The sequence below is a fragment of the Rhinopithecus roxellana genome, chromosome 15, assembly GCF_007565055.1.
Source record: "Rhinopithecus roxellana isolate Shanxi Qingling chromosome 15, ASM756505v1, whole genome shotgun sequence".
NCBI classification, from domain to species: Eukaryota; Metazoa; Chordata; class Mammalia; order Primates; family Cercopithecidae; genus Rhinopithecus; species Rhinopithecus roxellana.
In genome coordinates this window covers 91,105,715-91,129,507 of record NC_044563.1, presented here as the reverse complement: position 1 = coordinate 91,129,507, position 23,793 = coordinate 91,105,715, and the positions used below count along the sequence as shown (strand labels likewise).

At 47.6% G+C, this 23,793-nt stretch overlaps 1 protein-coding gene and 1 long non-coding RNA gene across 5 annotated transcripts in view; one reads left to right on the top strand and one right to left on the bottom strand.

The window, feature by feature from the left end:
• GALNT18 (polypeptide N-acetylgalactosaminyltransferase 18) overlaps positions 1–16,514 on the top strand; it is a 360,974-nt gene extending 344,460 nt beyond the window's left edge. For 2 of the 3 annotated variants that reach the window (XM_010364609.2, XM_010364610.2), the window contains exon 10: positions 16,102–16,511. In XM_010364609.2, the coding sequence (XP_010362911.2) occupies positions 16,102–16,248 (147 nt within the window). In that variant the 3' untranslated portion in view covers positions 16,249–16,511. Of the gene's footprint in view, positions 1–16,101 lie in introns of all 3 variants that reach the window. The other variant, XM_010364608.2, reaches the window with a different exon arrangement.
• Positions 1–23,793, bottom strand: part of LOC115893669 — a 48,397-nt gene that overhangs the window by 20,675 nt on the left and 3,929 nt on the right. For both annotated transcript variants that reach the window (XR_004053731.1, XR_004053732.1), the window contains one exon: positions 22,628–22,736. This is a non-coding gene — a long non-coding RNA (uncharacterized LOC115893669). The remainder of the gene's footprint in view (positions 1–22,627; positions 22,737–23,793) is intronic.

The window sequence follows — 23,793 nt, the reverse complement described above, 5'->3', positions numbered from 1 at the left end:
GCAGATATCAGGTCACTACAGAGAACTTTGTGGCAGGATACTTGTCAAGCAAAGCAGAGGACTGACTCTCAGTAGTAACAAGGCCACCTCTGCACCTGCAACTACCATTATTTCTTTGAATGGTTTATAATAGCCTAATGTTAGAGGGAGTCCTCTGTTCAAATATGTTATTGAAGAGATTCTTGCTCTAGGAAGGCTGTTGTCATGATGTGTTCCTCCAAGCTCCCACTTTCTGAAAGCCCATCTGTATGTTTGAATCCATGGTTAAAGAATTGAGGACTATTTAAGACCAGAAATAGCTTAGGAGGGTCAGTGTTCTACCTGCAGATATCTGAAGGGCTGCTCTGGGCAAGGGCTCAGCAGGCTTGTCCTGTGTAGCCCTGAGAGGACCAGCAGGGGGAAATCAGGAGCAATTTATTGAGCTGCTTTTTCATAGAGTTGTCGATGAGGCTGATGGCTTGGGCAGGTGGTGAGTTCAGGGGACCATCAGCAGGTTGTCAAAGGCTCTACAGCTCTCAATGGAGTTGGGCTGGGTGATTTTTAAGGGCGTATGGACCCTGAAATTCTGTAATTCTAAGCTCCTGAAGTTAGACGGCAAACCCTGAGAAGGGTTTTTTCCACCTAGAATTCTCACTGGGCCAGCCTGAATACAAAGCATTACAAATTCGAGAATGATACTCTTAATCCTCTTAATCACACTTTATGGCATCATTTACCCATTATTTCAACCCATGTCCCTCTCTTCTTCCATCAGCTAACAGACTAGAGGGGAGGACTGTGTCTCACACTTCAGTATCTCCAGCACCTAATGAAAAGCCAGAGACAGAGGCAGCACCCAGCATGCTGTTGATCAAATGAAGGAGTCTTTTTTTAAAAATTCACAAATCTTAACCAAAGGCCCCTTGTGTGCAAGGTCTTGAGCTAGGTTTGTGGGAGCCCCAAAGATGAACAAAATCCTACCCCAGTGATTGTCCTCGGATGTATGCATGCTCACTGAAGAAAAAATAAAGTCATACTACAGTATTTCAAGAAAATTTCATGTTAATAGTCCAAGGCTCCTGCTTAGTTGGAAAATCCCCATTCCTGCAGTGAACACTTTTAGGTGGTAGTACATCCCACGTGCAGTACACAGACATGCATTGTGTAGAATTCTCAAACTTATGGCATAAACGCACACTTCTTCCGAACACCTCCGATTTGGAGGAGGGAGGTGGAAATATTTTATAGTAAAACAGATACGCATATTGCATGAAGTGGAGTGCAAATTTAAATGAGTATTTTTAAAACAGGAGGCTCTGATGAAATCTCAGGGTTTCATGTTGCCCTCATACTCTGGGTTCTTTGGCAGGAATGCTGGCAAGGCCCAGCTGGGAGTTCAAGGGCATGCAAGGCAGATGCCACACCCCAGCTCCCTGTGCTTGCTTCATTCTCAGAGCAGCACTGATGCATTTTCCAAGTGGGGAGCATTGCGGATAGCCACAGAGATGTCTGTTAATGCCAGGAAAGGAGAGATTTTCAAGACTAGATGAGACTGCCTGGAAGAGACTGAGCCCCTAGCCAAAGCTGCCTGTCAAGGGACAATTGGCTCTGCTATGTGAGGTCTAATTTGATAATCTGATGCAAGATAAGTAACACATGCAAAGACGAATCTATTTGCAGAGCACATTTCCCAGAGAACACCACTAATTCTGCCAAAGAATTTCCCCATGCTGGAGGAGGAGGAGTCCTTGACTTTCTCCTGCTCCAATCCCCAAGTGCTGTCAGCAAGTCCAACTTGGAGAACCTTTTGTGTTGAAAAGAAGAGACAATAATCGAGTATTTCATTATGGCTCCAGAATAAAACAGCCTTTCATTTCCATGTCATATGAAGGGGCAAGTGTGGAACTGTCCAGTTTTGAGGGACTAACAAAGCTTCGTTTAGGCCTTGGATGTACTATTAGTTATTTTTGGTTTATGAAAGTCAGCACTTCCCTCCTCCCCCTCATCCCACAGATATCAGGGACTAGGACTAGGTGTGACGGCTCAGCTCCGCACTACCCAGACCTGGGTGAGATTTTAAAATGTATTGCTCAAACATTTATATGATGTTTACTATGTGCCCTGTACTACTCTGTTTTATAAATGTTACTTAATCCCTATGATAGTGCTATAAGGTACTTACTATAACTATCCCCAATTTTATAGAAGAGGAAACTGAGGCATTGAGAGATTAAGTAATTTGTCAAAAATCAGATCTGGGAATCCTGCCTCTGGGGTCCATGCTTTAAACCACCATACCGTGGTCCCTTGTCCTGCCTCTGGAAAATCAGTGGATCACTGCAATGAGAGTTTGGGGCTGGGGCCTCCCTGCTGAACCGGTCACAAATATGTGTGAACTGGCTGGATCCCTGCCTCCTCAGCAAGCTCCCTCCAGCCATCGTGCTGTCTCCATAAGCCCTCTCTGCCTGTGCTTTTGTACTTGATGTTCCTGTTACCCCACCTTCAGTCCAAGGGGCCCTTCACACAACAAGCCCCAGGCAGAATCTCACTCAAAGGTGAGACTAAGAAAGAGAACACCCAAGCACTTAAAAAAAACACGAAAGGCTTTACTAGTAAATCAGGTGCTGAGTATTCATAATACAAAAAGACCACTTAACTCTACCGAAGAAGGGACTTAATCTCAGGGTTTCTTTAACTAGCTGTAAGTCCCACACATGCTTTGAAGTATTTTATTACTAATCATTAACTACTTAACCTAGAAACTCCTGAGCTCACCATGCTTAAAGCCAAAGACCCACTGGGCGGCTTGCCCATAGAAAATTAATTAAAAAGGAAAGTGGAATGGGAATTCTGAAATAAGCAGAGACGTCTTTGGAATCCACGAGTTAGTATAGTACACACAAGCATCCTTGTGAACTCCTTGATTGCAAAAATAAGACCAGCCTGAGCTTAACCCAAATATTCCAGATGTTCTTCCTCAGGGTGCAAGCGACCAGCTGGGCCCAACCCTTTCCTGAAAGGGGGTCATAGCTTGTGGTCTCAAAGTGTGGTCCCAGACCAACACCACCAATGCAACAGCACCTGGGAACTTTAAAAGACACATTTTCAGGCCTTGTCTCAGACCTAGTGAATCAGAAGTGAGAGGGGCAGTGACCTATACTTTAACAAGCCCCCAAGCAACTCTAACTCTTACATTCCAGGAGGAACAGGCCAATCTGGTGCTAGCTGTTCCACACGTAGGCACCACAGACACACACTTGGGAAACTGAGGCAGAGAAGTGCTTGGCTGTGTAATAACCTGGGATCTGCTCCTCGTTGCCCAAGAGGCTCATGGACTGTGGCTTCCACACGTCCCAGTCTACACATAGTTCTCTATGTTGAGACACAAATTGAGTGCCCCAGCATGCTCTGTCTCCTTTTGTAATTGAGAAGACTGAAGCCCAGAGTGGCTCAGTCATTTTCCTGGGGTCACATGGCCAAGGCGAGGCACAGAGTCCTAGGTTCGTTGCTTCTGCTCATGCCTCTCCAGTTCCTATTCCTGAGAGGCCCAGGAGGAGGAGGAATTAGGCTGGGAGGTGGGAACCTGGCTGTAGGAATTATTATCAGCCTTCTAAATACTATACATTCAACTTCTGATTTTTTTTTTTTTTTTTTTTAGCTGCCGTTTCCATATTTAATTTGGTTTTCATTCCAATTAAGTTCTCTGTATGCTATGGCTTCTCTCCTGCCAGGTTTAATTGCCCTTATTTAAATTCTTTAATTAAAAGTATTGTGTGTTTCCAGATTATGTAGTTGTAGTATTACACAAATAATGTAGATGACAGGGCTGGTGAACCAAGTGACTGTGCCCTCCACAGAGGGAGGGGCCAGCCCAGGTCTCTGCATGAAGCCCCAGCCTAAGGCCATGAGACTGGCCCAGAGGATGCAGGTTGGACCCTGGGAGTGAGGACAGAAGTTGGCTAACAAGTGTCCCTTCCTTCCTTCCTGCAATGCTGTGCCCAACACAGCACTACCCAGAGTGACCTGGTTAACCTGTCAGTCAGGTTCTGCAATGGCTGGCCCTGTCATTCAGATTAAAAGCCAAGGTCTTGCTTGTAATTCCAGCACTTTGGGAGGCTGAGGCAGGCAGATCACCTGAGGTCAGGAGTTCGAGACCAGCCTGGCCAACATGGCAAAACCCCGTCCCTCCTAAAACTACAAATATTAGCCAGGCGTGATGGTGCATGCCTGTAATCCCAGCTACTTAGGAGGCTGAGGCAGGAGAATCACTTGTACCTGGGAGGCAGAGGTTGCACTGAGGCGAGATCCTGCCACTACACTCCAGCCTGTGTGACAGAGTGAGACTCCATCTCAAGAAAAAATAAAAAGCCAAAGTCTGTTCAGTGGCCACAAGGCCCTACCCACTTACCCTCACCTCTTGGACCTCATCTCCTCCCACTAACCCCAAGCTTCGGGCCCATGACTCCCTGACCTCTGCCCTGGGCCACCTCCTGCCCTCCTCTTTGTCCTTGCTGAGATCTCAATTTTGATTGAGGATTTCCCTGGCCATCTCTTACAATTGCTGTCTGCCTCCAGCTCACCACCACCCCTGAGCCTCTTTCCCTGTCTATATTTTTATATACAACCTTATCACTTTCTCATATACTTTGGAATTTATTTTTCTGCTTTCCCCTAGAATATAGTCTCTACAAAGCAAAGATCTTTTTCTGTTTAGTCACTGATATATCTCAGTGGCCTAGAATGGTAGGCACTCATTAAATATTTGCTGAATGGAAGGATTAATGAATAGTGTCTCTGCAGAGGGCCCTCAGAGGAAATAGACCTAATTTTGAAGCTTGCTGAGGTGACCCTTCACCCTAGGCATTGGGGCACCACCACTGTGATAGGCAGGGGCTGGGGCTGGCCACCATCCTAGTGAGGAATGTGAAGGGGGCAGACCCCCTGGGTTCCCAGCCTGGCACTACTTACTACTCATTTACTGACCATGTGACCCTGGACAAGTCTTCCAGCCTCTCTGAGCCTCAGTCTCCAAGCCTGTAAAATGGGGATAATTATTCTACCTCTCAGGGCTTTTGTCAGGAAGACCTGAAATTAGGCATGTAAAGCATTTGGCACAGTACTAAACAAATGGTAAATAAGTGATAGTTGTTATTCCTCTCATCTCAGCTGCAGAACCCACAGGCAGAAGTAGTTAGTAAAACACGAGGCTGCTCCCACGGTGCTGAACTTCCCAGGAAGGCACTGAATGTGGGAAAGGAAGCCTTCTTTGCAATATTTGTGAATGAAATTTTCCGAGAGAGAAGAAGAAAGAGTTTGTTCAGTGAAAGAGGCTGAGGTCAAGAAGGGGGACAGGAGGAAGACAGTGCTGGTGGCCAGTGCTATCTCCAGCACCAAAGGGTGGCCTGGCTCCTCTCTCCATACCCCAGATGTGTTCCAGGGAGCAGGTGAGGGCTCTGCTCAGCGATGCCCCACCATGGCCTTACTACCTATTCTAGAGGACCCTCCTCTCCTGGCCTCATACTCCACTCCCCTGACAGGCTCAGATATTCTCATGGAGGTTGTGTCCCATCCACTCGCTTCCCCCAACCCAACTCTTGGCCGTGATCCATCCCTCCCACATCCCTTCAGGCAGCCACATTGGCTGCCTCTGGCACAGGGTCACCGCACTTCTAGTCTCTAGGGTGCTGAGGCTGTGATTGGGCCAGGGCCGGGCCTGGGAAACGTCAGATGGGAGTCTCTGAAGGACGCTTTATGTCTCAGAGACCTCTGTTCCTGCCTCCCTCTCTGGAACTTGGCAAGGTGCCCCTTGGAAGGCAAGCATAGAAGGGGCCGTGGTGTCTTCTGTGTGGGACGTGTTTCTCCAAGAGTCAGTGGTCGAGGGTCTGCACAGCACCTCGCTGTTGGCAAGGCCTGGGCCGGCCCCAGGGATGAGCTGAGCAGCCAGAATCTTCAGCGGAGTGGGCAGCGACACTTGGGCCGGGCCCCTGTTTGCTGTGCGCTTTGGTCATAGCCCCCACCCTGATCCACTGATCTGTATGTTTTAGAGCTGATAACGGGATTTCCTATCAGTCCTCTGCTCATCCTTCCAGAAATCAGGACAGAAATGACCATCTGGCCCTGTAGACAATGAAACCAGAAGGGGGGAGAGGGTTGCCCAGGCCACACAGCTGACCACCAGGAAAGCGGCTGTGTCCTCAACATCCTAGCTCAGCACTCTTCCCTTTCTGCCTGGCTCCGGAAACGCCAATAGTTCTTGCAAATTAGAGAGAGTGGCTGGTTTTGGTCCCCTGCCTGCGTGCTGCTCCCAGCGTGGCGGGGAAGACAGACCACTGGGCTGGCAGGACTGTGGCGGGGCTGGGGAACTAGCCACAGATCTGTTCAAGAAGCATCAGCGACATAGCCCAGCCTGGGTGTGGGCAGCAGATATGCCCAGGCCACAAAATTTTACACAGAAGCTAAGGAAATGTGGGCCATGGAGCAATGGTCTGGCCTTGCTTGGAGCAAGTGGCATAGGGGATGCCTCTGGGCCTAAAAGTCTAACCTTTAAGGGACAGGATGGGCACTCAAGGTAGACTGAGGTTTGAGAGGACAACTCGAGGCTGTGCTTCACACCCATCAGGAGCACCGTGTGGCCCCAACGTGCCAACTCCTTGGCTAAGTTGAAGGGGTCTCTTGTCCAGTGTAAATGAGGCAGTGACCCTGGGCGCTGCGGTCAGTCCTGAGGCACAGAAATTAACCAGAGCTTGTTCAAAGGAGGGCAACCAGTTTGGAAAATTATACAAAATTGTCCCACCAGGAACTAGGAAAGTTAAACCTGGAAATGCAGAGAACTGGGAGACGCAGGCCCCACCTCCCCTGCCAGAAGGGAAGGTGTAGAGGAACAGCCGCTGGGGAAGCCTCAGGGGAGCTCTGCCACTCCTGGGGGACGCCAAGACAAGGATTTTAGCTCTGGGAGGGGCAGGCTCCAAGGGTGAGCAGCTAGGGGAAGACTGCATATTCCAGAAGGCTTAGATCCTTCTCCCTGGAGGACCAAGCAGAGCTGAAGGGCCCCATAGCCCAAGTCCAGAGGCCATTCAGCACGTGAGAGCGGGAGGCTGGCCTTCAAGGTCTCTTTCAGCATGGGGATTCCAGGGCCCTTTCTAGGCTTGTCCAAGGGCCCCTTTCAGAGGCCAAGCCTGCAGGTTTCTCCCTGGCAACGGGTGGGCCCCAACAGCTGCTATTTCAGTTTCCCGTTTATTATTTGGTCTCTGTGCTGTTGAGTACACTGAATCACTGCTGTCCCCAGGGAAGGCCCCTGGGGTGTGGGGCACAGCGGGTGGGACCTTGCTTTATTCTGTGAACGCTTCTGAATAGGTTTGTGTGATCCGCTGGACCATCTCCCCAACACAGGAAGTCGGGAATCCCATATCCCCTCCCAACACACACAAACACAGTCCCCGCCACGCCCCCACCCACCCCCACCCCCACCCCCACCCCCACCCCCGGCTTCTCAGTCCCTGCCTCCTTCACCTGTGACTCAAGTCCCTTCTCAGGGAGCTGGATTTGTTTGATTTTTTAATTGAACAACATGGATACATACAGAAACATGTATAAAATACATAGTTTCAACTCCATGGTTAAAAATAAAGCAAATCCCTAGGTTTCCATCACCCACCTCAGGAAATAGGACTCTGCCAACAACAGCCTTGTGAGTTCCTGCCTATCACCTTCCCACTTCCTTTGCCCCAGAGCTGACCACCATCCTGACTTTCACATCATGGCTTTGCCTGTTTGGGAAGTTTATATAAATAGCATAATGTCTGTATTTTGTCTGGCTTCTTCTGCTCAACATTGCATTGGTGAGATTTATCCTTATCGAGTATAGCTATAGTTTGTTTTTATTGCTATATAGGATTCCATCATATGAATATGCCATGAGTTGTATGTCTGCTGTACTATTCATGGGCATTTGAGTTGTCTCCAGGTTAGTTTTATAAATCGTGTTCTAGAAAGCATTCATGCTCATGTCTTTGGAGTAAACATTTCTGACAGAAGTGCTGGGTCATAGGGTTATATATGTTAACTATAGTAGGTACTGCCCATTTCAACAGTTATAAGTACTGAAGTTTTTTTTAGTCTTAAATTGTTTAAAAAAAAATTTAATTCTTAAGGCTGTTAGGCCATTCTTGCATTGCTATAAAGAAATACCTGAGACACTGGGTACTTTATACAGAAAAGAGGTATAATTGGCTCATGTTTCTTCAGGCTATACAGGAAGCATGGCTTCTGGTAGGGCCTCAGGAAGCTTTTGCTCATGGCAGAAGATGAATTGGGAGCTTGCAGGTCACATGATGAAGGCAGGAGAGAGAGTGGTGGGAGGAGGTGCCACACACTTTTAAATGACCAGATCTCACGTAGACTCACCAGAGTGAGAGAGCTCCCTTCTCACCAAGAGGATGGCCCAAGCCCATCATGAGAGATCCAGCCCCATGATCCAAACACCTCCCACCAGGTCCCACCTGCAACATTGGGGATCACATTCAACAAATATCCAAACTACATCAATGGGTACATAATAGTTGAATATATTTATGGGGTACATGTAATGTTGTCATACAGGCATATAATGTGTAATGATCAAATCAGGATAATTGGGTTATCTTTTACCTCAAGCATTTATCATTTCTTTGTGTTAGAAACATTCTAATTCTACTCTTTTAGTAATTTTAAAATATACAATAAATTATTAACTATAGTTATCCTGTTATATTACTATTAGAGCTTATTCCTTCTATCGAACTATATTTTTGTACCTATTAACCATCCCCGCTTTTTCCTCTCCTCCCTACTACCTTTCTTAGCCTCTGGTAACCATCATTCTATCTCCAGGAATTCATTTTTTTTTTTTTTTTTTTTTTTAGGTTGTCTGTCTTTCTGTGTCTGATTTATTTCACTTAACATAATGACCTACAGTTCCATCCATGTTGTTGCAAATAATAGAATCTCTTTTTTTTACTATAAGTTCTGGGGTACACATGCAGAACGTACAGGTTTGTTACATGGGTATTACATGTGCCATGTTGGTTTGCTGCACCTATCAACCCGTCATCTACGTTACCCCTCCCCCAGCCTCCTGCCCACTGACAAGCCCCAGTATGTGATGCCCTCCCTGCTGTGTCCACGTGTTCTCACTGTTCAACTTGCTCCAGAGCTGAGTTCAAGTCCTGGATATCCTTGTTAATTTTCTGTCTCATTGATCTGTCTAATATTAAAGGTGGGGTGTTAAAGTCTCCCACTATTATTGTATGGGAGTCTAAGTCTTGCACTCAGATTATTAAAGCAAGTTCTTAGAGACCTAAAATGAGACTTAGACCCCCACACAATAATAGTGGGAGACTTTAACATCCCACTGTCAATATTAGATCAACAAGACAGAAGATTAACAAGGATATTCAGGACTTGAACTCAGCTCTGGACCAAGTGGACTTAATAGACATCTACAGAACTCTCCACCTCAAATCAACAGAATATACACTCTTCTCAGCTCCTCATCTGACTTATTCCAAAATTGACCACATAATTGGAAGTAAAGCACTCCTCAGCAATTAAAAGAAACTCCCTCAAAACTGCACAACTACATGGAAAATGAAGAACAACTTGCTCCTGAGTGACTACTGGGTAAATAAATGAAATGAAAGCAGAAGAAGATGTTCTTTGAAACCAATGAGAACAAAAACACAATGTACCAGAATCTCTGGGACACATTTAAAGCAGTGTGTAGAGGGAAATTTATAGCACTAAATGCCCACAAGAGAAAGCAGGAAAGATCTAAAATTGATACCCTAACATCACAATTAAAAGAACTAGAGAAGCAAGAGCAAACACATTCAAAAGCTAGCAGAAGCCAAGAAATAACTAAGATCAGAGCAGAACTGAAGGAGATAGAGACACGAAAAACCCTTCAAAAAATAAATCCAGGGGCTGGTTCTTGGAAAAGATCAACAAAATAGACCACTAGCTAGACTAATAAAAAAGAAAAGAGAAGAATCAAATAGATGCAATAAAAAATGATATAAGGGATATCACCACTGACCCCACAGAAATACAAACTACCATTAGAGAATACTATAAACACCTCTACGCAAATAAACTAGAAAATCTAGAAGAAATGGATAAATTACTGGACACCTACAACCTCCCAAGACTAAACCAGGAAGAAGTTGAATCCCTGAATAGACCAATATAGACCAATAACAGGCTCTGAAATTGAGGCAATAATAGCCTACCAACCAAAAATAGTCCAGGACCAGACGGATTCACAGTCAGATCCTACCAGGGGTACAAAGAGGACCTGGTACCATTACTTCTGAAACTATTAGAGGGACTCCTACCTAACTCATTTTATGAGGCCAGCATCATCCTGATACCAAAGCCTGGCAGAGACACAACAACAAAAGAAAATTTCAGGCCAATATCCCTGATGAACATCAATGTGAAAATCCTAATGAAATACTGGCAAACTGAATCCAGCAGCACATCAAAAAGCTTATCCACCACGATCAAGTCGGCTTCATCCCTGGGATGCAAGGCTGGTTCAACATACACAAATCAATCAATGTAACCCATCACATAAACAGAACCAATGACAAAAATACATGATTATTTCAATAGATGCAGAAAAGGCCTTCGATAAAATTCAACACCCCTTCATGCTAAAAACTCTCAAACTAGGTTTTGAAGGAACGAATCTCAAAATAGTAAGAGCTATTTATGACAAACCCACAGCCAATATCATAGTGAATGGGCAAAAACTGGAAGCATTCCCTTTGAAAACTGGCACAAGGCAGGGATGCCCTCTCTCACCACTCCTATTCAACATAGTGTTGGAAGTTCTGGCCAGGGCAGTCAGGCAAAAGAAAGAAATACAGGATATTCAGATAGGAAGAGAGGAATTCAAATTGTCTGTTTGCAGATGACATGATTGTATATTTAGAAAACCCCATTGTCTCAGCCCAAAATCTCCTTAAGTTGATAAGCAACTTCAGCAAAGTCTCAGCATACAAAATCAATATGCAAAACTCACAAGCATTCCTGTATACCAATAACAGACAGACAGAAAGCCAAATCCCATTCATGACTGCTACAAAGAGAATAAAATACCTAGGAATACAACTTACAAGTGATGTGAAGGACCTCTTCAAGGAGAACTACAAACCACTGCTCAAGGACATGAGAGAGGACAAACAAATGGAAAAACATTCCATGCTCATGGATAGGAAGAATAAATATCATGAAAATGGCCATACTGCCCAAAGTAATTTATAGATTCAAGGCTATCCCCATCAAGCTACCACTGACTTTCTTCACAGAATTAGAGAAAACTACTTTAAACTTCATATGGAACCAAAAAAGAGCCTGCATAGCCAAGACAATCCTAAGAGAAAGAACACAGCTGGATGCATCAGGCTACCTAACTTCAAACTATACTACAAGGCTACAGTAACCAAAACAGCACGGTACTGGTACCAAAACAGAGAGATAAGACCAATGGAACAGAACAGAGACCTCAGAAATAACACCACACATCTACAACCATCTGATCTTTGACAACCCTGACAGAAACAAGCAATGGGGAAAGGATTCCCTATTTAATAAATGGTGTTGGGGAAACTGGCTAGCCATACACAGAAAACTGAAGCTGGACCCCTTCCTTACACCTTATACAAAAATCAACTCAAGATGGATCAAAGACTTAAACATAAGACCTAGGACCATAAAAATCCTAGAAGAAAACCTGGGCAGTACCATTCGGGACATAGGCATGGGCAAAGACTTCATGACTAAAACATACGAAGCAATGGCAGCAAAAGCCCAAATTGACAAATGGGATCTAATTAAACTAAAGAGCTTCTGCATAGCAAAAGAAACTATCAAGAGTGAACAGGCAACTACAGAACGGGAGAAAATTTTTGCAATCTATCCATCTGACGAGGGGCTAATATCCAGAATCTACAAAGAACAAACAAATTTATAAAAAACAACTCCATCTAAAAGTGAGCAAAGGATATGAACAGACACTTCTCAAAAGAAGACATTTATGCAGCCAACAGCCATAGGAAAAACTCATCATCACTGGTCATTAGAGAAATGTAAATCGAAACCACAATGAGATACCATCTCATACCAGTTAGAATGGCAATCATTAAAATGTGAGGAAACAACAGATGCTGGAGAGGATGTGGAGAAATAGGACTTTTACACTGTTGGTGGGAGTGTAAATTAGTTCAACTATTGTGGAAGACAGTGTGGCGATTCCTCAAGGATCTAGAACTAGAAATACCATTTGATCCAGCGATCCCATCACTGGGTATATACCCAAAGGATTATTAATCATTCTATAAAGACACATGCACATGTATGTTTACTGCAGCACCATTCACAATAGCAAAGACTTGGAACCAACCCAAATATCCATCAATAATAGACTGGATAAAGCAAATGTGTCACATATACACCATGGAATACTATGCAGCCATAAAAAATGAGTTCATGTCCTTTGCAGGGAGATGGATAAAGCTGGAAACCATCATCCTCAGCAAATTATCACAAGAACAGCAAAGAACAGAAAACCAAACACCCCATGTTCTCACTCATAAGTGGGAGTTGAACAATGAGAACCCACGGACATTGGGAGGGGAGCATCACACACTGGGGCTTATCAGGGAGTGGGGGGCTAAGGGAGGAATAATATTAGAAGAAATACCTAATGTAGGTGACAGGTTGATGGGTGCAGCAAACCACCATGGCATGCATATACCTATGTAACAAAACTGCACATTCTGCACATGTACCTCAGAACTTAAAGTACAATAATAAAAATAAATTTTAAAAACCCACCTCCTCAAGCCTCAGCAATGGCAGATGCCCCTCCCCCAACCAAGCTTGAGCATCCCAGGTTGACCTCAGACTGCTGTCCTAGCAGAGAGAATTTCAAGCCAGTAGATCTTAGCTTGCTGGGCTCTGTGGGAGTGGAACCCACTGATCCAGACCACTTGGCTCCCTGGCTTCAGCCCCCTTTCCAGGGGAGTGAATGGTTCTGTCTCCCTGGCATTCCAGGTGCCACTGAGGTATGAAAAAAAAAAAAAACTCCTGCAGCTAGCCCAGTGTCTGCCCAAAGAGTCATCCAGTTTTTGTGCTTGAAACCCAGCACCATGGTGGTGTAGGCACCAGATGGAATCTCCTGGTCTGCCAGTTGCAAAGACCATGGGAAAAGTGCAGTATCTGGGCTGGAGTGCACCGTTCTCCCGGTACAGTCTCTTACAGCTTTCCTTGGCTTGGGGAGGGAGATCTCCCAACCCCTTGCACTTCCCAGGTGAGGCAACGCCCCACCCTGCTTCAGCTTGTCTCCCATGGGCTATACCCACTGTCCAATTAGTCCGAATGAGATGAACCAGTGACCTCAGTTGGAAATGCAGAAATCACCCACCTTCTGCATTGATCTCGCTGGGAGCTGCAGACTGGAGCTATTCCTATTTGGCCATCTTGACAGTGAAACCAGAATCTCATTTTAATGTTTAAATATTATTCCATCCTGTGTATATACCACATATTCCTTATTCATTAATCTACTGGATACTTAGGTTGATTCCGCATGTTGTCTATTGTGAACAGTGCTGCAATAAACATGGGAGTGCACATATCTCTTCAATATGCTGGTTTCCTTTCTTTTGGGTACATACCCAACAATGGGATTGCTGGATCATACAGTTTTATTTTTGAGGAACCTCCATACTGTTCTCCATAGTGGCTGTACTAATTTTCATTCCCACCAACAATGTACAAAGGATTCCCTTTTCTCCACATCCTCACCAGCATTTATTATTGCCTGTCTTTTGGTTAAAGTCATTTTAACTGGGGTGAGATGATTACAGTTTTTGCTTACATTTCTCTGGTAATTACTGCTGTTGAACATTTTTCCATAACCTGTTTGCCATTTGTAAGTCTTTTGTGGAATGTCCAGATCTTTTGTCCATTTTTTAATTGGATGTTTTGTTTTCTTGCTATTGAGTTATTTGAACTTCTTATGTATCCTGGTTATTAATCCCTTGTCAGAAGGGTAGTTTGCAAATATTTTCTCCCATTCTGTGGGCTCTTTGTTGATTGTTTCCTTTGCTGTGCAGAAGCTTTTTAACTTAATGTGATCCTATTTGCCCATTTTTGCCTTGGTTGCCTGTGCTTTTGAGGTCTGACTCAAGAAATCGTTGCCCAGATCAATGTCCTGGAGTGTTTCCCCACATCCTGGAGTGCTTCTCCAATGTTTTCTTCTAGGAGTTTCATGTCTCAGATCTTAGATTTAAGTCTTTAATCTATTTTGATTTGATTTTCATATATAGCAAGAGATAGGGGTCTAGTTTCATTCTCTTGAATTTTCCCAGGCAATTTCTTGAAAAGACTGTCCTTTTCCCATTGTATAGAGAACCAAGTCTTAACACTCTCTTGAGATGGCAGTTGTTGCTATGGGAATGGTTATGGCAGAGTTGGATGACATCCTCTGAGAAGTTTGCCACCTCTCCTTCTCTCAGTGCACTTCCCACTGTGAGCTGGAAAATGCACAAAATGAAGAGCACCAGCCCAGCTTGTAGACTGAGGAGGTGGAAGTGGAGGTAGGGCATGGGTGGGCAGTAGAGAACACTTCCTGGAGGAAATGGAGCAGGAGTTGAGCTTTGACACATGGTTGTGGCTTAACCTGTCATGGGAGCATGGGGAAGAATCCCAGGCAGAGAGCACAGCTTGTTTTAAAGTTCAGGAACCTTGAGTTAATGTAAATGGGATCAGAAAAGTACAAGGGATTTGGTACAGCTGTAGCAAAAGTCATGGAACTTGGGGGAGGATCAGAGACGAGGCTAGAGAGAAAGGCAGCACTGAGCCATGGAGGCCTTTGGTGCTGCACTAGGGAGCTTGGGCTTTGTCGGTTAGGCCAAACGTGCATTTTCGAAAGATCACCGCTCCCGCCTCTAGAGGTTGGAAGAGAGACCCATTAGGGGCTGACACAGTTGTCCCAGAGAGAGAGAAGTTGGTGGCCTGAACCAGGGCAAGTATGATGGGAAAGGGATAAGGGCACAGTCACATGACACAAGAGAGGTAGAATTGCCAGGACTTGAGGCCTAATTGGATGCTGAAAGGATAAATAAATGAAAATGTCCATGTTTCTCACACAAATACCTGAGACAGAAACACAGGAGTAGGTTCTGGGGAAAAAGTGAGTTTGACCATATACTGAAGTGCCATTAAGCTACAAGGAGTCCAATTATAAGGACCTCTACCCACCAAAGCAATTCCGTCTGCTTGGGAGGCCAAAATCTAGTTGAGCACAAGTTTGGTGGTAACTCGGAGATGCTCAGACAGTCCAGGATGCCACCTCAGGCTCACAGCCAGCAACCCAAAGGGTCTAGGCCCTGAAAGGATTTCACTACAAAAATTGGGGGTTTCCTCTTTGTTGCTATAGGGCTGATATGAAGAACAGAACATCAAGGGGCTTTGGGTCATAAACTGAATGAGAATGGCTACAAACATTCTGGAACATCAGTAGCATGGGGGAAAATCTCGCATGTCAGGACTCAGGGAGCCTAATGGCCTAATAGGCAGTATCCAGGAGCTTTGGTTGAAACCAGTCCTGATGACTCCAGAGGTCCAGTTTGGGGCATGGGCCCTAGGAGCAGGAAGCCCCGGGCCTCTGGTGATGCTCAAATGAGGGCCAATGATGGGTTGTCCCAAGAAACTAGGCTTTTCAGAGAGGTGACCCAGCCAATGGCTATGGGGAGCAAGGCCCAGCCCCTGGGGTAGGAGCTGTAGGTGCAAACAGGTGTGCCACAGCCCAGCTAGGTAGACAGAACTGGGGTGGGGAGGTCTCTCTCCTAGCAAAGAACTAGGGCTTTGTGAAGAGAGCGGCAGCACAGATTCAGTCTTCCGGAGGAGACCAACACATGAGCGATGGGGGAGCCTGCAGTTTCATGGGAATGCTAGCCTCCTGGGATCTGGCCACACAGATAATGTCAGCCCCCACTAGCCACTGGGTCTGACGCTCCTGAATCTCCGTGTGTTGCCTCTATGCCCTCTGACCCCGCTGTCTGCCCTGGCCCCTAGGGAGGAGCCATCCAGAACCGCAAGTCCAAGCGCTGTCTGGAGCTGCAGGAGAACAGCGAGCTGGAGTTCGGCTTCCAGCTGGTGTTGCAGGAGTGCTCGGGCCAGCACTGGAGCGTCACCAATGTCCTGAGGAGCCTGGCGTCCTGACCCACTTGGGCCACTTCCGGCTGCCTCTTTGCTACTGTGTAGCACCTGCTGCAACGTTGCCTGCTGTCCGTGTGGGGTTGGAGTCAGGGGAACCAGGTTAGTGGGCCCCCAAGAAGAGCTTTTTATTTCCTATTCAATTTTCATGGAGTTTATAGAAAGACGCTGATTGGTGGGTGATGGTATGATATCAAACTATTTTGCAGTTGTAAATAGGTGACAAATGGAAAATATTTATAACTGACAATAAAATATTATTAAGAAAAGGGTTTGCAGTCATTTGGTACTCTGTGGAGATTCATGCCTGGCTCCTTTGAACTTGGAGTTCTTGTGGCCAAAAATGTGTCCTTGTGTGCCCTTCTGGCTTCTCGTCCTTCGGAAACGGAGTTTTAATGACCAGCACTCAGTGGGAGCTTGTTGTGCAAGCTGCCAGCTCTTTCATTAGACCCAAGGCAGCAAGAAGGGCACTATGACCTCAGGTTCCAACCCAGAGGGAAGGTCCCCTCTGCCTCTCCCATGCCAAGTGCCCCTCTGGAAGATACCTGCAGCCCTTCATTCCTGAGGAACCACAGTTGCTCACTGGCCACTGAAGTGTTGTCTGCTGGACTTCAGGCCACCCTGCCTTCTCCTGAAGTCGCCAACTTACCACCTCCTTTACCCCGCAGAGCTGCCCCTGCCCAGCCCCCCCTGCCCAGCCCCTCGTCAGTACACTGCCTGTGTCCAATTGCCAAGACCGCTCAAGCTCCTCCCATGAATCAGGGGTTTTCAGTTTCCTTCAGCTGCCATAACAGATCTCCACACACTGGGCCGCTCACACAACAGAAAATGATTGTCTCACCATTAGGGAAGCTAGGAGTCCAAAATCAAGGTGTTGGCCGGGCTGGTTCCTTCTGTGGGCTGAGAGGGGAATCTGCTCCAGGCCTCTCTTCTGGCTCCTCGTAGTCTCAGGCCTTCCCTGGCGGGGCAATGGCCATCTTCTCCCCCGTGTCTTTACGTTGTCTTCCCTCTGTATGTGTCTGTCTCTGGGGCCCAAATTTCCCATCTTTAGGAGGACGCCAGTCATGTTGAATGACAGACCACCCTAACAACCTCATTTAACTTGATTACCTCTGTAAAGATTATCTCCAAATAAGGTCATGTTCTGAGGTACTGGGGGTGAGGACCTTACCATATCCTTTTGGGGGGCTCAATTCAGCCCTTAGCACCTGGCTAACTCATGTAGGGCTCCAGGTCAGCCCCCCTGGGCCAGCCTCAGGACAGCAGCAGCGCCAGAGTGGAATCTTCTTTCTCAGAGCCTGCTGCCCAACTCACAGTTCCTCCAACAGCTTCAGCAGGATGTTCCTTGCTGCAGTCCAGCAGCCCTGCTTCTGGTTGGGGGAATCCCCTTTTTCAGGCTTGAAGGACTCCCCCCATCCCCCTGCCCAGCACCCCCTCCAGCTCCCTAGCTCACAGCAGAGCAATGACCAATAACAGGTGCTAAGACAGGAAGGACAGGAAGCCCTTTCTGCACAGGTTTCAGCCCCCTCCCCCATCCTCACCTCCCTTAGTCCTCTTTCCCCAGGGATTCTCCTACTCTGGATCAGTAATTTATAGCTGAAAACTGATGAGCACGGTGGAACCCCCTGGACCTATGGAACCCCCAAGGGAAGAGAGGCCTGTTGTCTCAGGCACTCTAGCATACCCAGAAATCTATCCAGCCCAGGGCTCACCTGGAGGGGCCCCCAGGGCTCCACAGGCCATATCATAGATTCCCCTTCAAATTCACATTTAACTCCCTAAACAGCCCCTTGCGCTCCACTGTGGACCAATGAAAGGACAGCCAGACATTCTCCAGGCTAGCCACACCTAATGGCCACCACCTACCACCCGGGGGTCAACACGGGGAGCAGGAGCCTCAAGAGGAAAGAGGGTCCCCCTGGGGTTGCAGGCACTGCCTTTGCCATGCCCTCAAAGCCAGGGGTCCAATATCCTCTGCCCCTGTACTTCCTTCCATACAGAACTGGACTGTACTCATCCCTGTGCTTATTCCAGCTCCCTCTGACTGAAGCCATCCCATGCTCCTACATTCACTCTGTTACAGTCTCACTCTACCCAGCTTTCTTCACCTTGAAGCCACCACTTCCATAATCTCCCTTGCATCAACGCCCTGCCCCAGTGTTCCCAAAGTCCCTAAACTAGCAGCATCAGCTGGAAACTTACTAGAAACGCATGTCTGGTTCCCCATCCCAGACCTCTGGAAGCAGAAACGATCCGCGGTATAACAAGCCCTCCAGGTGATTCTGATTCCCTGTTGAAGGCTAAGAACCACTGCCCTGCACCACCCTCCCTCCTATGTGTGCCTAGGCGTCTGTCTTCAACATCCTTTCATGCTACTGTACCTCCTCATGCCTGCACCCACCTACATCACATCTTCACTCTCCACCCCGTGTCCCTGGTGCAGAGGACTAAGAGTGAACGCTGGAGCCAGACAGCCTGGGTTCAAGTCCCATCCCTGCCACTTACTAGCTAGGTGATCTTGGGCAGCTCTTGACCTCTTTGTGCTTCTGATCCCTCTCCTCAAAAAGTGGGGATACTAATAGGGTATCTTTTATGGGGTTGTGAAAATCCTGAATAAATTTATATGAAACAGAACAGTAATGGGTACATTGTAAGTGCTATAAAGTCTTAGCTATTATTACTTCATCCATTGGCATCCTGACACCCAGTTGCTGTCACTGACACCTTGCTACCATTTACACTCACACTTGGCCATGCCTGTAAACGTCCATATCCCACCTCACCTATGTTAACACTCACTTGTGTCTCTACCACCTGCCTGGAGGCACCTGTTCTCACTGCTGCCTATAGCCACATACCTACAAGTTTCACACACCCCTGTCCTCCTGTAAATGCGCCCAACATCAGCCCACTCCCAAGTATATCTACACCCCGAGGGGCCAGCCTGAGAGCAGCAGCCTCCCTTATAAGCCAACCTGGGGGCAATTAAAACAGGGCAGGGGAGCAGCTCCCTCCTGAGACACCAGCTCACCATTTCCCTTGGTCTGGATGACCAGGGAGAAGAGGAGGTCCCAACATGGCCCCTGAGGACACTGACCTCCTGGGAGTGGGAACCATATGGCCAGTCCAGGATCTCCATATCTCAGAGTTATAAGCAGCAGAGGTTCTGGTGGGGCTGGGGCAGAGGCAGGAGGTCAGAGTACAAAGGAGCAAAGAGGGTGAGGAGGCCCCAGCCCACATCCAGCCTGACCCTGTCCCAGCCTCAGCCAGCTGCTGCTGCAAGCTAATAGTGGCTGTTTAGGGGCTCTCTGAACATGCTGGAGTGAAGTTGGTTTTTTCTTAATGATTTGCACATTAAACACCTGTGTTTCCTGCTTCCACTGCCTTCCCTGATACTGGAAAGGACTCTTTTAGCCTGTGCTATAAGATCTCCTATTCAGCCAGCCCTGGTGCCTGGCCCACCACCCAGTTCCCTAACTCAGCCCCAGCCCTCGCCTAGTTCCTGTCCATGGTCCCCTCTGTTATGAGTAATGAAAGAAGAGAATGGGCTCCTCACACCTCCCACCCCCAGAAGATGGACACAATTGTCAGCAGCAACAATAGCAGAAGCCAGAGAGCACTTGTTGTATTCTGGCCAGACTCAAAGTCACTGCCAGCCAAGCAAGGTGACTCACGCCTGTAATCCCAGCACTTTGGGAGACCAAGGTGGGTGGATAACCTGAGGTCAGGGGTTCGAGACTAGCCTGGCCAACATGGTGAAACCCATCGCTACTAAAAATATAAAAATTAGGTGTGGTGGTGGGCACCTGTAATCCCAGCTACTCAGGAGGGTGAGGCACAAGAATCACTTGAACCCAGGAGTCAAGGAGGTTGAGGCTGCAGTGAGCCAAGATCGTGCCACTGCACTCCAGCCTGAGCAGTGTGAGACTCTGTCTCAAAAAAAGAAAAAAAAAGTCACTGCCAACAGTCATATAACTCCAGCAGCCTACATCTCTGCCTGATGCCTTCCTCTGGCCATAGGCACCTGCTTAGCCCGTGCAGGGCAGACTGGAGGTATTAGAGAGTTTGGTTCATAGGAACAACCCCCAGCCAACAAGGGAAAGGCCTCCTCACCCTTCAGGGGTGCAAATGGGAGGCCCTGGAGGGACCCAGTTGCTCCTGAATGCCCCTGGCCTTTCCTCCCTTTCCTCCCTCATATCCCTCACTCCTCTGCACTTGTCCCAGTCACCCCCGAAATGCTTGTCCCCGAGTCTGCTTCTGGGAGAAGCAGCTTAAACCCACTCCTTTGGATGGTCCCCACCCATGGCCCATCTGCACCTGGACACTAGTGAGAGCTCTCCTCTAAGCTCTAGGCTTGATCTCCCACTGCTGATGGGCCCTGGGCAGGTATGTGGCCATAATGTAGACAGTGCTGACCTGAGGGCCCCCACAAGGCCCAGCCCAGACACCAGGACCAGCACCAGCACCACCTCCACCAGGTGCTCAAGCCAGACACTCTTTGCAACTGAGCTCTTCCCGTCATCACCCCCCACCACCCCTTCTTGCCCTCAGTACATTATGGCAGTGATGCCTCCGAAACAACTCTGAAATCTTCTCCAAGCCTCTTCAGCACTCTCGTGGACAGCCTCCCCAATTCATCTGTCCTCCACACTGTGATAGTTACAAGGGTCTTTCTGAAACACAAATATGATCAGATCCCTTCTTGCCTGAAATCTTCAGTGGGTCTCATCAAAAATTTTAAACGACTAGCTCAGACACCAGCCTTGAAGTGTTCTCCTTTGGTGAATCCAGAGGCCGAGTGTTAGAAGCCCAGTGTCCAGGCCGCCACACACACCTGGTGCCATGGTGTTAGTGCCCCGTATCTTCTCCCCTATTTTGAGGAAGTTTTGGGGGAGGTATATTAGTTTGCTAGGGCTGCTGTTACAAAGTGCTACAGACTGGGGAGCTTCAACAACAGAAAGGTATTGGTTCACTGCTGTGGAGGCTGGGAGGCCAAGATCAAGGTGTCGGCAGGGGTAGCTCCTCCTGAGGGCTGTGAGGGAAGGATGGCATGGATCTGTTCCGGGTCTTCTCCTTGGCTTGTGCATGGCCTCTTCTCCCTGTGTCTCCTCACACTGTCTTCTTTCTATGCATGTCTCTTCTTCTTATAAGGACGCCAGTCATATTGGATCGAGACCCACCCAAATGACCTCATATTAATTTCACTGCCTCTGTAAAGACCCTATCTCCAAATAAGATCACATTCTGAGGTTCTGGGGGTTAGGACAAGTTTGGGGTCGGGTGACACAATTCAGCCTCGAAGCTCCCTCCTTCAAGGAACAGGGACACAGAGGAGGGGTGGTGAGGGCCAGGCCAGGCCCCAGGAGGCTACCTACACTCATCCCACCTTGCTCAGGCAAGTCTTTGCTTGTTGGGGGACAGCACTATGGTCCTGGCCTCCACAGAGATAAGGGTGGGCACTTCACAGGTAATAGGGAATTTTTGCGTATCTAAGGCATTCATCATTGTCCTCGGTGTCCACATCCCTTTTAAAGAAAACTGTCCCAACCACAGTCCCAGGTGTGACCCTGTTTGTGCCATGATCATAGCTGATCCAGCTTGACCCATGGGCAGGTATTTTGTTGGCTGCCAAGTAGGTAATGACTAAGCACAAAATGACCAGCTGGGGCCAATCAAATTTTGCCTGTGAATTTGCACCATGACACACAAGGAATCAGTCCAGTTGAAGGTGGCCAGGAGCCATGGTCATGCACAGGACATGCCCAGGGGAAGAGCCAGCCCCAGAGGACCAAGAAACCAGAGCCCTGTGCAGACTGGGATCATGGAGAAAACCACAACTGAGCAGAGAAAAGAAAGTCATCAATGAGCAAAAGGCAGCAAAGTGGCCCTTAAGCTGCCTGGGTTTCCTCCTCCCAGACCCAACCCATACACACCCTGATGTTTTTCCTTTTCCCTCAGCTGATTGACCAGCTCCCTGCTCTTTACAACAAACAAGACTGATAGAAGCAGGATGTAAAGATTTAGATACCAGGACCTACTCCCTCACAGCCCCTTGCCCATGGGGGAATGCACACACAATCCCTACAACGGCTGTGCACACACGCAACAGAGGTTTACACGTTTCACCATCTATGTACACATCCACACACAGGCTTACATAGCCACACACATACACATGTGTACACACATGCAGCAGGTTGGACACATGCAGACATACATGTACATACTCAGATACACAAATGTGCATGCATGCAAACACACTGACTCCAAAGAGAAAAGGGATTTCTGCTCCTCCCAGAATCTGCTTTTGTAAGAATAGGGCTGTCATTTCACATGGCCCTTGTGAAGCAAAGGCTGTTGGAAATCAGAGCTCTTTTATTCTTACCATTGCTTTCTCATCACAAGCAAGAGATGTAAGGGGCTTCTGAGGCAAGACAGAGGCATTCGCTCTCTGCCCTTCAGATTCTATCACCGTGGTCACAACACTCTAAAACCTGGGAAAACAAACAGGACACAGTCACCCAAAGACGTGTCGTCTCTCAGCCATGCTCCATCTCCTGCCTTCAGCTCCAAACAGGAGGGAGGGGAATGAGGTAGACACCCTGGACTGCATGTAGCACCTGACCCCAAAAGACCCTCAAGTCCCACTGCACTGCCCTCTGCCTCAGCCAACCTCTCTACTCAGTCAAGAATTTTAAACTTCCTTGTTTCAGAAATAAGATTGAGCAGAAAGAGCCTGGAGAGACATTAGCCCTAATGTGGGTGTCTTTTAAAATTATATGGTGTAGCCACATTGTGGAAACCAGGTTTTAAAGACTGTCACCACAAAATGTCTCTGCATCCCTATCCAATTGAGCCAAGTGGTCCAGATCTGCGCCCTCTAGGTGTCTCTTCTTCCTCGTGAGCCCCTCTCATTGCCTTCTGACTCCTGCCGCTGCTACCCTCACCACAGCCTCTAGGGGACACTGTGCTCCCACCCCCGGGTTCCTTTATGGTTCAGGTGAGGCACACCAGGATTTCCAAAAGGAATTGAACTACTAAAGGAGGACTCCAAGGAAAAGATCCCCAAATCAAAGAGTACAGCATGAGAGTTATTTCTTCCCAATACTTTCTGCTTCCTTAAGTTGTTCTACTCATGCATTTCCACAGGCCTGGTCTGTCTTCGGTTTCTAATCATGGAAATGCCCCTGGTAGAACCTGACCCTTTCCCCAACAAGGGGAAGAAAAGCCCCTTCCGGTACTCAGGATATGAGTCAGGGCCTTGAATGTGGGTCGGGGGAGACGAACTGAAGAGAGTTTAACAACCGAAGTTCTTCGAAAGCATGGCTAGGGTAGGCTGACGCACCCCAAGACAAGAGCAGAGGCCCTTCCTACCCTTAGAGCTAGAGGGGCAAGGAAAGGCAGGAGTGCTGCCAGGTTCACTGGAGGCTGTAGCCAGCAGGACCCACAGCCAACGGTGGAGGAACCCCCACTGTAGAAACCACAGCCATGCGAAGAGGGGAAAACCTCTCTCTCCATCTGCTATCAGATATTCTACCAAAGCCTCCCTCT